At 36.2% G+C, this 13,626-nt stretch overlaps 1 protein-coding gene across 3 annotated transcripts in view; it reads right to left on the bottom strand.

Annotated features, from left to right (window-relative positions):
• Positions 1-13,626, bottom strand: part of GABRB2 (gamma-aminobutyric acid type A receptor subunit beta2) — a 238,125-nt gene that overhangs the window by 123,965 nt on the left and 100,534 nt on the right. For all 3 annotated transcript variants that reach the window (XM_081826279.1, XM_081826280.1, XM_081826281.1), the window contains exon 6: positions 1,948-2,030. In XM_081826279.1, the coding sequence (XP_081682405.1) occupies positions 1,948-2,030 (83 nt within the window). The remainder of the gene's footprint in view (positions 1-1,947; positions 2,031-13,626) is intronic.

Genomic DNA, 13,626 nt, shown 5'->3' on the forward strand with positions numbered 1-13,626 from the left:
TAAAACTTAAACTTTCTAAAAGTCTGAAGAATTATCATGTTAATTTTAAAATATTCATCTCAAAATTACAATTTAATTACGTTAAACACCTGGGTGTTGCCTGTGTCCTTAGGCATCAGTTCTTTAAAATAAAAAGGCCTTTTTTTTTACTTACCTGAGGGGGTTGTAAACAGCTCAAATGGAATAAAATCAGTGAAAGTGCTTTAACTATGTGCAAAATCATGATTATTTAAAATTTCACTCAAATTTCATCATGAAAAATTCTCTTACCATAAAAAGTCAATATTAGTACATGGCAACCTACTTTAAAAAAAAACAAATACATCCTTACACCAACAATTTGAAACAACCAAAGAATTTGGACTTTGAAGAACATTCTATACTTAAACTGTATCATAAGTTATGAAAATGCGAAGTTATCCCAAACATACTTACATAATCATCAAAATCCTATAAACCAATTTCATTAAATAGTTCTTTATTGTAAAGATCAAATGTGAAAATAATGATGATTTGGGAACACAAATATGAAATCAAGTTCTTAAAAAAATGTATGTAAATTTAAGTATCCCTGGAAGCTTTTTTTTTTTTTTTAATGGACAAAATACCAGCAATGTGCCATAAATGCTTGTATTTCTGCTCGGAGCAGTGACTTAGAGTTGGACCGCTTGTCACAGCTAGAGCTCCTCATAACAGCTGAGAGTATCCTATCTGCACAGCAGTCAATTCACTCATTATCTAGAATGCTGGATATAAAATCGTCAGCTTCCAATTGTTAGGTGGGATGAGCTACGAAAACATTGCAAAGAGCTGACAAAGAAAAGAGATTCAAAATCCTATTCCATCTCAAATGACCTCCGTGCGTGACGTCCAAAAAGGAGACAGGTTATGAAATCAATGTTTTCGCCCACCCAACAGGGTAGGTGATTGAGTCATCAAGAAGGACGCTGAAACTGCGGCCCAGAAAAGCAACAACACTGCAAAACAGGTCAGCACAGGAAAGAAAATAAACATGCGCATATACACCAATCTTGCTCATCATATGGCCTTCAGCAAGAATATAAAATAAATTTTAGACACCGAAAATAGTCCCTCGAAACAAAAAACATTCCACCACGGGCGCCTGGGTGGATCAGTCGTTAAGCATCTGCCTTCGGCTCAGGTCATGATCCAGGACCCTGGGATTGAGCCCCGCTTCGGGCTCCCTGCTCCGTGGAAAGCCTGCTTTTTCCCTCTCCCACTCCCCCTGCTTGTGTTCCCTCTCTCGCTGTGTCTCTCTCTGTTAAATAAAATCTTTGGGAAAAAAAAATCCACCAATCCACACTCTGAATTTTTTTTTTAAGATTTTATTTATTTATTTGACAGAGCGAGACAGCGAGAGAGGGAACACAAGCAAGGGGAGTGTGAGAGGGAGAAGCAGGCTTCCCACTGAGCAGGGAGCCCCATGCGTGGCTCGACCCCAGGACCCTGGGATCATCACCTGAGCCGAAGGCAGACGCTTAACGACTAAGCCACCCAGGCGCCCCTCACACTCTTGTGAATGTTTTAACTGGTCCAGAGGCCACATTGATTTTGCAATTGCAAATGTTTATGAGAGGCAAAGACAATTGGGATTTCCTGTGTCACCCTGCCATCACCACCTATTTTCCCAACCATGTTGCAGCTCTATGCACCAATTCCATACTTAAATGCCTGGAATAGCGCTTGGTCTCCTTCCAGGGCCTTAGGGTCTTCCTTTTATTGCTAGATTATATCTTCCCTTATGTATTTCTCCCAGGGATTTAGAGATGAGACTAAGAGGTTGGTAGCATCACTGAGGAAAGATACTATATCTCCCTCCACCAGATTTACTGTAGTAGCAGGACCTTTGCAGGACCTGTGTCTGGACATGAACCAGAATAACCTTAAAGCAGAGTTCAGTCTAGCTGCATTCTTAGAAAAACTTACAGCTTTCAATTTCCAAGGTGCAGTTTTGTTCGTCCAGTGGGTACCGCCTTAGGTCCATCATGCAAGCAGCTGTGGTTGTGATTCTAGAAGAGAAATAGATATATACTGTTAGCTGGTCCATGGCTGGAGTTGGAAAAATTAAATCCAAGTATCAAAGATGGCAGAACTGGGCCTCTAGGAGACTGACTTAGCCAAAGTTCTAGCAAAAAAGGGTGCTACAGCTTTGGATAACCATTTTCCTTTATAAGCCCCAGGCTGACTTATTAAAAAAAAAAAAAAAAAAGACAGAACTAAATCAGTGTTTTCCCAAAGTGTGGTCCATTACCTACTTGAACCAAAATCACCTGGGAGTGTTTGTTAAACAGGAAGTTTCCATGCTTTGGAACGTCTTGGTATAGAGAAGGACGGTCCTGGGACTCTTGATTTTATAAGCATCACAGGTGATTAAGAATATCAACATAGATAATTCCTCTCCCACTCACATTTGTTTCCTCCTCCCTCAAATCTAATCTTCATTAAATCTTGGCTTTGATTCATCATTTTTGACATTTCCATGCATAGTGTAGTATTTTTCAACTGCTTTAATACAACATACAATCAACCTTTCATCTATTGCCTGGTTTGCTCTGTGCTGAGCAATCTGATATTCTCATGACTTGTTAGAAAGCATCCTCCTATGGGCTGGCAGAGTTACTTATTTAGAACACCTGGCACCTTTATTATTTTATCAGAGAGATATGAATATGTCTCTTTAATGTCTTTATATTCGTCTATCATCATTTTTCAGTAATCTCTTATTGAAGACCTACTAAAAGGAGTCAAAAAGCATATAGTCCTAAATGATTTGTTAATATAAATTTTCTGATCAATACAGCAGCATAATGTCATGAAAAACACAAGTTTTAGAACACAACAGACATAGGTATAAATTCTAATTGTCTCACTGACTGACATCAACACGGTTAATATCTCTTAACCAACCTTAGTTTCTTTATCTCTAAGAAGGGGATATCATTAACAATAATAATAATTACATAACAAGGTTTCTATAAGAATTAATAATTTATGTATAGAATGTAAAAGAGTACCTACATATAGCAGGTCCTTTACATCTGCTGAAAAAAACTAAGAGAAGAAATTGATATTGAATTTGACCAACTTTGGCTCCCTCTACTCTGAAGGGCACTTTACTATGAGTTTGGAATAGAGAAATATGATACAGCCCCAACTTGGGAGAAAGAGTCCCAGATAGATATTTTTTCACTGAAAGGTTGGTCAGAGTTTACAAGTAATCTAAGTAGACCAAGCTTATGAAATTCCTCAGTTAGGTGTGCAAGTCCCACTCCTCAGTTGTAGGATGGAAATAAGTGATTAACTTAATGTAAGTAGTTCATACCTCTTTAGTTTGATTACTGCTTCATTAAGGTTTGTGCTCTGTTAATTTTTTTCTTTTTCACATAAGTGAGTATCCTAGGGCTGATGTTCATCCCTGATTCCTTCCTTTCCTTCACCAAGAGTTAGCTACTCGGCCTTGGCTCCTTTTCATCTCTACTGCCTCCCTCAAAATCTATGGCTCCCACTGCCTCACCTCATGTTATTATGGTGGATTGGTCTCCTGGCCTCTCCATTTGCCTCCCAATTATCCATTATCCACACAGCCATCAGATCTTTAAAAACATAGATTGTATCACTCCTCTGCTTAATTAGTGGTTCTTCCAATAAAATCCAGAGTCTTGGCTGTGTCCTACTGTGCCCTGAATAATCTGCCTCTTCCTTCCCATTATTATCTCCTACCAAGTCCTTACTCACTGTCTTCCAGTCTGCACATTTTTTCTTTCTGCTTCGAACATGTGTCTCCCTGATCTTCACAAGGCCTTCTCTTCTGATCCTTCAAGTCAAAAATCACCTCCTCTGAGAGGCTTTTCCCAAACAGCCCACCCAAAGTGACTGCCTTAACTAATGTTGCATTTTACTTGTTTATTTCCTTCAGGCAAGTATCACAATCTGAAATTATCTTGCTTTTTTTTTCACTTTTAAAAATTTAAATTTGTTTCAGGTATATAACATAATAATTTAACAATTACTCAGCCATAAGAAAAGAATGAAATCTTGTCATTCATGACAACATGGATGGACCTAGCAGATATTATGCTAAGTGAAATAAGCCAGAGAAAGACAAATACCATATGATTTCAGTTCTATGTGGAATATAATAAACAAAGCAAATGAACAAACAAACAACAACAAAGAGAGAGAAACAAACTGGTGATTGCCAAAGGGGAGGGATCGGGGGATAGGTGAAGGGGATAAGAAGTAAAAACTTCTGCTTCTTTCTTTCTTTTTTTTTTTTAGTACTATTTCTCTCAATAAAATGTAAGCTATTTAGGGGCACAGACTTTGTTCTATTTATTGTAAGGCAATCAATAAACATCCATTGGATAAATAAAAACATGAATTATAAAGAACAAGCAGTTCGTTTTTCTGATATAGATCTTTTATTTGGAGGACTATCTTATTGCATTGTTTCTCTTCTTTTATTCAACTTATATGTGCCTTAAGTTTTAGGGATTCTTCTTATATTTTTAACAGTAAATGAATTTTAATCCATTTAATTGACATTGCATATATAGTACTAGAGTTTATCTTATCATCAAACTGATTGTTTTTGCTTTCAGTGGGACTTACCACTTATATTTTACAAATTCTAAAAATTATATAAAAATTAACATTCACATTTAATTATTTACTCGGGGCTTAAAAATATCAACTTATTTTGGCTATGCAATATTTGACTGAATTTCTCACTGGTCCTTTTCTCTCTTCTTCTTTCTCTCTCTCTTTCTTTCTTTCTTCCTTCCTTCCTTCCTTCCTTTCTCTTTCTTTCTCTTTCTTTTTTCTCTTTCTTTCTTTCTTTTTCTTTCTCTTCCTTCCTTTTCTTTTTCTTTCTTTCTACTTTTTTTTCATTTTTAACATGTAGTTAACAACCTGAATTGCTACTAACATACAGAAGCCTGTATTATGTAGAAGAGACATTTTCAAAGAAAATAAAATAAGGTATATGATGGGCATACCAAAGCTTCCATATTACTTTTGTAAAATAGCAGAAATAATCCCCATCTTGAGAAACTAGAGAAAATTAACTTCATCTGACAGAACGAACACAAAGGACCTTAAAGGCACAAGGGCACACCTATGATAAAAAAAAGAAGCAAGAGCCATAAACAGATGCTCGACTGTGTAAGGGAAGTGAAGCTTGCAATAGCTACTACATAGGTTGTGGCTCACACTTTCTGCGGATACATATTCGTGGCAACTAACATCTGTGAACTAGTGCTATAAACATGAGTGCTGTGAACAAGAAAAATAAACTGACTAAGGCTATTGCAGAAGAAATGAGTTTCTACCCATATTTAAAAAATAAAACAGATGAAAATGTTTTTGTCACATCAACATTTGTATTTACACCAGTGTTTTAATTTTTAATGCTATGCTTCGTAAAACAAAGAAAAAAAATACGTATAAATATTTTCTAGTCAATGCTTACAAGGCATTTGTGTCTCCTATTGGGTTAAAGCAGAAACTCTGTAGACAAAATAATCCCTGTGGAGTCCTGTTCATACAGACCAGAGCGAGTGAGCTGGGATGAATCACTTAGATCCTGTAATGCTTGGATGCTCCTGAACACCTGAAATAAAAACTTGTCATCCTAATTGGTTGTGAGATGATAAAAGCAAAAAGAGATCTGTAACTCATAATATATTCTGTAACTTTTGTTATGACCACCTGCTAATGAGAAGATACAATGATAACTCATTTGATCAGTGGTTGGTATTTGGAAATATGCATATGTATATGTTTATATACATGAAGAAATGTAGAATACTCATACATCTATATTAAAAGCAAAGCTGAGCTACAAAATATGATGTAAATAACATCAAAACATATAAATGCAAAAAATATATTCAACAGATTTTAATACAAGGTACAGACATGTGTAACAAAACTGCATCTTTGCTACATGATTTGTCAGATCAGGAACTACATCTGTTTTTGTTTTATTTGTATCTCAGCACTTTGGCATGTCTCTGGCATGTATCGCTAACCCAAGATTAAAATAGTAATAATAATAATAAAGAGAAGAAAAAAAGAAAGCAATGGTCATAAGTATTCTCAAACTGAGAATTTTGAAACAATTCTCTATATTAAGTGCTTCATTTAATTTACGTAAAAAATTCTAAAAGAATAGATTTATAGAAGAAGCTACTCAGAAATGAATCTTATTCAGAAAAGCTTAATGATCAACATCAAAATCTGTTCTTTGGAACTTTATGATTTATAGCAGTGTTAAGTTTCTCTAGGAATAAGTCAATACAACAAATATACTTAATGGGGTTTTCATGAACATGCCTTTCTCAATCCTGATAAACATCCCTAATGGGCCTTAAGTTACTCAACACTAGTACTAAGAGTCTTTGAAGTGAAGCTACTAACTCATTATGCAGGTATCCTGATTAAATTTTAAGACGGCTGTGAAATATATAGAGATAGCTTTGTCTTCAATCACAAGAAACAGTCAGTGATGCTTTCAGAATGTACCTCATTTACATGTAACAAATTTTCTCTAGTTACAAGTGGAAATATGCCTTTTTGGGGCTGAATACTATTGCATGATGAAAGCCACCTTTGGGGAATGTCAGTATTCTGACTGGGCTATTCCAAAGCCTAGATCTTTGGAGAAACTTTTTAATCCTTAGTCATTGGGCCTTGTCAACCATAAAATACTGACACAGTGCAAGAAAACTATATATATAACATACCCTAAAACAGTCACTAAAGGTACCTATAAAATCAGGAAATACAACAGCTATGCCAGCATTTTGCACCAAAGCCATAACAAATATTTTACAGTGTCATTACCTGAGACTTAATGATTCTACCATATCATTCTGAGATTGAATATGATCAAAGGTAGTTATTAAGTAGTAATAACTGCCTTTGCCTCTCAGCCAATAGGAAATAACTCAAAATCATAATAAACGTGACATGTTTTGGCACTTTCAACAGACTTTTTCTTTTTTAAGATTGATTTATTTATTTGAGAAGGAGGAGAGGGAGAGCAAGGGGGAGAGGGAGAGGGTGTGGGAGAGTGAGTCTTAAGCAGACTGCATGCTGAACATGGAGCCCGAAGCAAGGCTCAATCTCATGACCCTGAGATCACGACCTGAGCTCCAACCAAGAGTCCCACGCTTAACCAACTGAACCACCCAGAGGCACCTCAACAGACTCCTCAAGATGGGCTTCAGGCACTAGAATATATGGTCAAACAAGTACCCTAACAGGTGAGAAGCTTGTTAGGATTTCAACAAGAGATGATAAAGTGACTGAGGATTTCTACTTTGATTTCTTTATCTAGATAACCATCCAATTATTCTATGCACACAAAATACTTTTTTCAATATCTTTGTATTTTTTTTGAAAATCAGATGCCTATCTCCAACTATATTCAAAACATGTTATTTTAATTCACAGCATGCTTTCATTTTGTTCAAAATGTACATTTACTTAAAAGCACAACTTCCTCTAATTACAAAGGATAGGGAAATCCTATAGCATGAGTTGGCATCATTGTTAGAGAAAAATTAGGATGTTGAAAACAACCAGTTATTAAAAAACATATATTGATATATATTTTTTCTGGCTGTTAAACAAACTAATTAAAGACTTCAGGTGGGGGTGGGGGAAGATCAATATACTAAATTTAAGCACGAGAGTACAAACTGAAATTTTGAAAAGTTCTTAAGAGCTCATCTGAGTCACTTCCCCAAAAAGTACTTTAAAAGATTTGCTTCTGTATCTCCAAGCAGACTTGATATTATTTTGTTTCTCACAACCACTTTAGTTGGGAAACTAATTTCTCACATATATCCCTCTTGTGATATGCTCTTGCATTTTGTAGAGTAGGTAGAGCATTGATACAAGACTTAAATGACTTCAGCTTTGCATTCTTGCTAATAATAAGCATAACTCATATTAACTGATCACTTACTGAGTTCCAGATATAATCTAGTGTTGCTTAAATGTATCATTTCATTTAATATCAGTGTCCTATTATTCTCATTTTATAGATAAGAAAATTGAGGCACAGAAAGGTAGAGTGTTTTTCTCCAATAGTAACACAGTGAGTGGATGTTTGACTCCAGAGCCCACATACTTAACTACTATGCTATAACTAACTAGCTAGTTGACTTTGATAAAGTCATTTAGCTTCTCTGGGGAACTGGCCGATTTCTGAAATCCCAAATGAGCTTGGATATTCTGTAATCCTATGAAAATACATTACATGTTCTGTGACCCTGTATATTTTGTAATTGTGTTTTACCCACACATTCAAATGCTGTATTTCACAGCTGTTCATTCTGTTTTAGTCAATTATGTAGATTAGCCTACCCCAGACAAGCAAATACAGGCCTCTCCCCAAGGAGTCCTACTTAATATTCTCCCCTGATTGAAGGTCTCCCTCAGCATTTTTCTTCCAGCCTATGCTCTTGATTTACCTCCACAGAGTCCTGCTTAAATTAAAATCTACAACACTCATGCATAATTGTTTTTAAAAGCCCTTTACAAGTCCTCATATAGAGTCACATGCGCTAGTATGCTCAACTTTGTAATCACCAAAAAAAGTAAGATTGCTAGCAATCATGTTCCCATTTGATAAATCATGCATTTGAGATTAGAGCTATTTGTACTCTTCTGCAGCTGTTTGGCCTTCTGTGACTCTTTGCTTTTCTGGAATCTTATCCTCTGTAAATATACTGTGACCATTTAAAGGCTACACAGGTTTCTGTTACAAGTCCAGGTGCTATTTCAAAGACATTTCCTTAAATACCATGTCTGTAGAATCCAAACAGCAGTATCAAACAAAATCTCACTTTGCGAGTATGTAAATCCCACTCAATCAAAAATATTAATCGATATGGACATACAGTCCAAGTTTGTTTACCAAGATTTCCCACATTACAACCCTGATGGTCTCATCTGCAAAGTGTGTGCTTATCTCAGCAATGAGAACATGCTCACTTCTCTCTCTGTCTTAAAGGAAGCCTGAGTCCCTGAGAACAAGTAATCATTCTATTTTTTGACTCATAACCTAACTGAAATTTGATTTCAGATCGATGTAAGGGATTTAATTGAACCAGAGCCACTTACCAACTAGAAAGACATATAGCTGGGATGCAGATTATTTCAGCAGTGATTTGTTGTTGTTGTTTTTAATTTAAAACAATGTCCAGGTATGCCAGAAACTTTTTGTTGTATTCATTAAAATATATTTAAAATATTTAATTTTGATTTTTAACACATTAGAGTCATACCATTTCAGAATAAGTTAATCACTTTTATTCTAGCCATATATTTGTTTATTTTAACAAAGTAAGTGGTTCACGAATGCTGATTTATAGCTAGCCAGTGACAGGCCAAGGTTACAACCTCACCTGGGTCTGTTGCCACTTCTTCCAAATCCCATCCAGTATTATTTTAAAATATAAACTACACATGCTGGATGTCTTCCTTTGCCTCTCCAGCTCCACCCTCCACCCTTAATCACCACGTTCTGTGGCCTTACAGACTAGAATGTTTGGATTTCATAAACTGTCTCCCTGATTCTCTGGCTTCAGGTTGGCTTTGGCCAATAGGGAGCAGACCAGGAGTTTAGAGGAGGGAGGAGAGTGAGACCAGAGGAACTGTTTCCTAGGCTCCATTCTTGTGAAACTTGTGTCCAGGTTCCCCCCGGCCCTGCTTTGTTCTCCCTCTTCATGTCTGGAACACCAGGGAGTGGATGGGCAATCTGCTGATCCTATCTCTGGGAGGGAGGAAGTGCTGTTCTCTTTGTAAACTTCCCTTTTAATACATTGTCTTCAAATTATCCCATTTTCAGGATGTGATCTGTTTCCTGTTGGGCTCTTGACTGATAAAATATATTGTAGAAATGTATTTAAAATCTGAGGTTTTTTGAGTTAGGCTGTCAAAAAAATTAGAAGCATTCCATTCCTGGGTCCTTTGTTTTGGGATTTTAGGGATGAGGGGATGAAGGTTCCCTCTACCTTAAATGAATTTCCCCTTCTATGACTGCAGTCTCAGTTCATCCCAGCCCACCTAGGAAGCCTTCTCCCTCCACCCTAACCCTCCTCCCCATTGGTCACTGTCATATCTCATTTTACTTCTTTCATTATACTTGTCATTATCTGAAATTATCCTGTGTATGCATTTGCTTGTTCATTATTTTCTGTCTCCCTATGAGGCTCAGAGTCTGTCTGAAGTTGGGTTTTCCAGTAGACCCTGAAGGATGCTCATCAGGCATCATCACCTATGAAAGAAAGGGATAAGAAGAAGGATTGGAGGGCGCCTGGGTGGCTCAGTTGGTTAAGCGACTGCCTTTGGCTCAGGTCATGATCCTGGAGTCCCTGGATCGAGTCCCGCATCGGGCTCCCTGCTTGGCAGGGAGTCTGCTTCTCCCTCTGACCCTCCCCCCTCTCATGTGCTCTCTCTCATTCTCTCTCTCTCAAATAAATAAATAAAATCTTTAAAAAAAAAAAAAAAAAAGAAGGATTGGACACAAAAAATGTCAGCGCAGGATTCAGTCCCAATGACATGGAAGTTCTGGAGGGAATATTGCCATCAGAGTACCCAAATGAGCCTGAAATGGCCTTTAAACCATCTCCCTCCCCACCACTGCTACACACACACACACACACACACACACACACACACACACACACACACACACACCCCTCCAATATCTGAGGAAAAACATACCCTATGAAAAGCTCAGAGAAACATTTTTTTGTAGTAGATCCAGCCTTTAATATGCCCTCACAATATATTTTCCTTGCAGTACATGGTTGCAACTGTGATGACCTTAATCAGTAAAGTAAAATAGGCTTTACTGAAGTAACAGTAACATAACTGCTGTTATGTTTTAAACATGAAAAATGAATTACAGAAAGCTGCCTCCTGTCACATACTGGCAACTCACCTTGTACTTCCAACTCCAACAAAATCCACAAACACTGCAGTCTCTGGCCTTTCTGCCACTCTGATCTCTGATGGTAAAGATTTCCAACTAATGGCAGTTTCACTATTTAAGAGTTAAGTCTTTTACATAAAATAGGCACCAGATATGTGGAAAAAATGCTTAACACCATTAGAAACCACAAATTTGTAGAAATACAAATTAAGCCATGATTATTATTGTTTGATAATCAGCAAAAATGTAAAGGAATTATAATATTCAGTACTATAGATTCTGCAGGGAAACAAACATTCTTATGCTGGTGGTAGAACTGTACGTAAATCAGTACAAACTTTCTGGATGGTAATTCGACAACACTAATCAAAACCCACCAAATGAGCAACCTTTGTTCCTGAAATTCCGCTTTAAGAAATTAATGTGAAAATAAAATCATGTAAAGCTATATACAAAGATGTTAAGTATGACTTTAAACTGGGAAGAAATGGAAACATTTTATACTTATTAAGGATAACTTATAAGGATAATTAAATGCATTTTGATTTAATAACATGATGCAATAAAAAGCACTTTGAGAAGAGTGTGGACATAGAAAAGTGTTCTTGATTTTTTTCAGAGAAAAAAACATTAGAAAGCAGTTAGGTGCAATTTCATATTTATTTAAGGAGGTATATCAATGCACAATTAAATGACTAAAAGTATACTAAAATAAATAGTGGAAATGTATTTGGGTTTCATTTTCTCACATTTTCTGTAGTTTCACCATTTTTCTGATGAACGTATATTGCTTTTCTTTCTGAAAAATGTTATTAAGGTAAATTTTCCTTTCTGCTTTAGTCTTGACCAAGACTATTCATTATTACTCACTTACTCTATTTGCAGCAACATTTGTTCTGTATTGAGAACGTTTGATAATGCCCAGGATACTTGGATTCCATGGTTGGAAGTGTTGGTCAGCATGCTAATTGTGTCAAATGTAGGCGCTTCAATAAATTTCCTACACCATTAAAATGTTGGCAGAAATGTCATCATTTGATTATGGATTCTCAAGGTAGAAAGGATGATTAAATGATGTACAGATATACAAATACCTTTCTGATGAGTGAATTCCTTTCATAAGACCTCTATAATTATTGTTCTAACTTGAACCTCTCCAGTGACTTGGAACTCACTCTTTCTGAAAGGACCCTATTCCATCCTTGAAAAGCTATGATTACCGGAAAGTTTTTCTATATTTGGCAGTAGTTTCAATTTCTTTAATTTAAATTGTTTATCCATATACTTTGCAGTTTTTTGTCTAGGGAGTGTTTTTATTTTACTTAGTGATTCATTAGAGTTTTTGATGTTATTTTATCATCAAAGCTAGAAATCATTTACATTTTTGTTTCTTAAATTGTTTTACGTCTAGACAGTCCCTCTCCATCCTAAGATGAGATAAAGTTTTTATTGTATTTCTGTTTCATGGTTTCAAATTTTATAGTAATTCTTAAGTCCATCTGGAATTGATATTGATATATTGTGTGTACCAAGGACATACCTAACATTTTTCATGGAAACAATGGGCTATGATTTTTTGACCAGCAAATTATCATTTTTTAATGTAATAAATGGTGAGAATATGGATAAACTAGGATTCTCATAATTGCTGGTAAAATCATAAATTGATTCAACCTTTATAAAGGGCAGTTTGGTTATCAGATACTGGCCAGTAGTTTTGCTTTTGGAAATTTATTAGGGGAAACAGAGAAGGGACAAAGAAGCATGTACAAGGATATTCATCATTGCATGGCACGTGAGGAGTGGAGAACACGGTATTTGGTAAACTGATGGTATAAAACTCTCATACACATGAACACAGACATCAAGAATAGACACCTTGGAAATGAGCAGTCTTGAGCTCAGGTCCTGATTCTGCCTTTTGCTGTGTGACCTTGAGCCAACATATGAAGAGGAACTTCTACAATGCAAAAGGTCCTTCTGAACTCTGGACAATTATTTATTCATAATTCTATGGAAGCATGACTCTGAGAATTTCACCAAAAAGCACTTAAGACTAACTTTTTTTTGACTTGTGGAAACCATTTTATTTAACCAGAGATGTTTAGTTACTTAGGACGGAGTTTTGAAGTGAGTGTGGGGGGTGACGAATACAGGTCACAACAACTAAAAACTGAAATTCAGAGAGCCCCATACAACTAAAGATTGATTAAAACAAAACAAAAAAGGGGCGCCTTGGTGGCTCAGTCAGTTAAGCATCTGACTTCAGCTCAGGTCATGATCTCAGGGTTCCGGGATCCAGCCCCGCATCAGGTTCCCTGCTCAGCAAGGAGTCTGCTTGTCTCTCTCCCTCTGACCCTCCCCCTGCTGGTGTGCTCACACAAGCTCTCTCTCTCTCAAATAAATAAATAAAATCTTTAAATTAAAAAAATTAGAGGCTAAATTGGAAAAAGGTGTATTTGAAAAATCCCGACTAAAACACATCTATAATGCAGAGTTGTTTGAAAACACAAGAGGAAAAGAAAAAAAAATAACGCCTCGTACCCAAATGATGGCACACTTTCTTAAGAAGTGTAGTTGACAAAATAAACAGTTAAAACAGAATAAAGTGGTTCATAATTTTTAAAATGGGGTCATTTTATTTTATTTTATTT

The sequence above is a fragment of the Leptonychotes weddellii genome, chromosome 7 (genome assembly GCF_054177405.1).
Source record: "Leptonychotes weddellii isolate Sample4059 chromosome 7, ASM5417740v2, whole genome shotgun sequence".
NCBI lineage: Eukaryota > Metazoa > Chordata > Mammalia > Carnivora > Phocidae > Leptonychotes > Leptonychotes weddellii.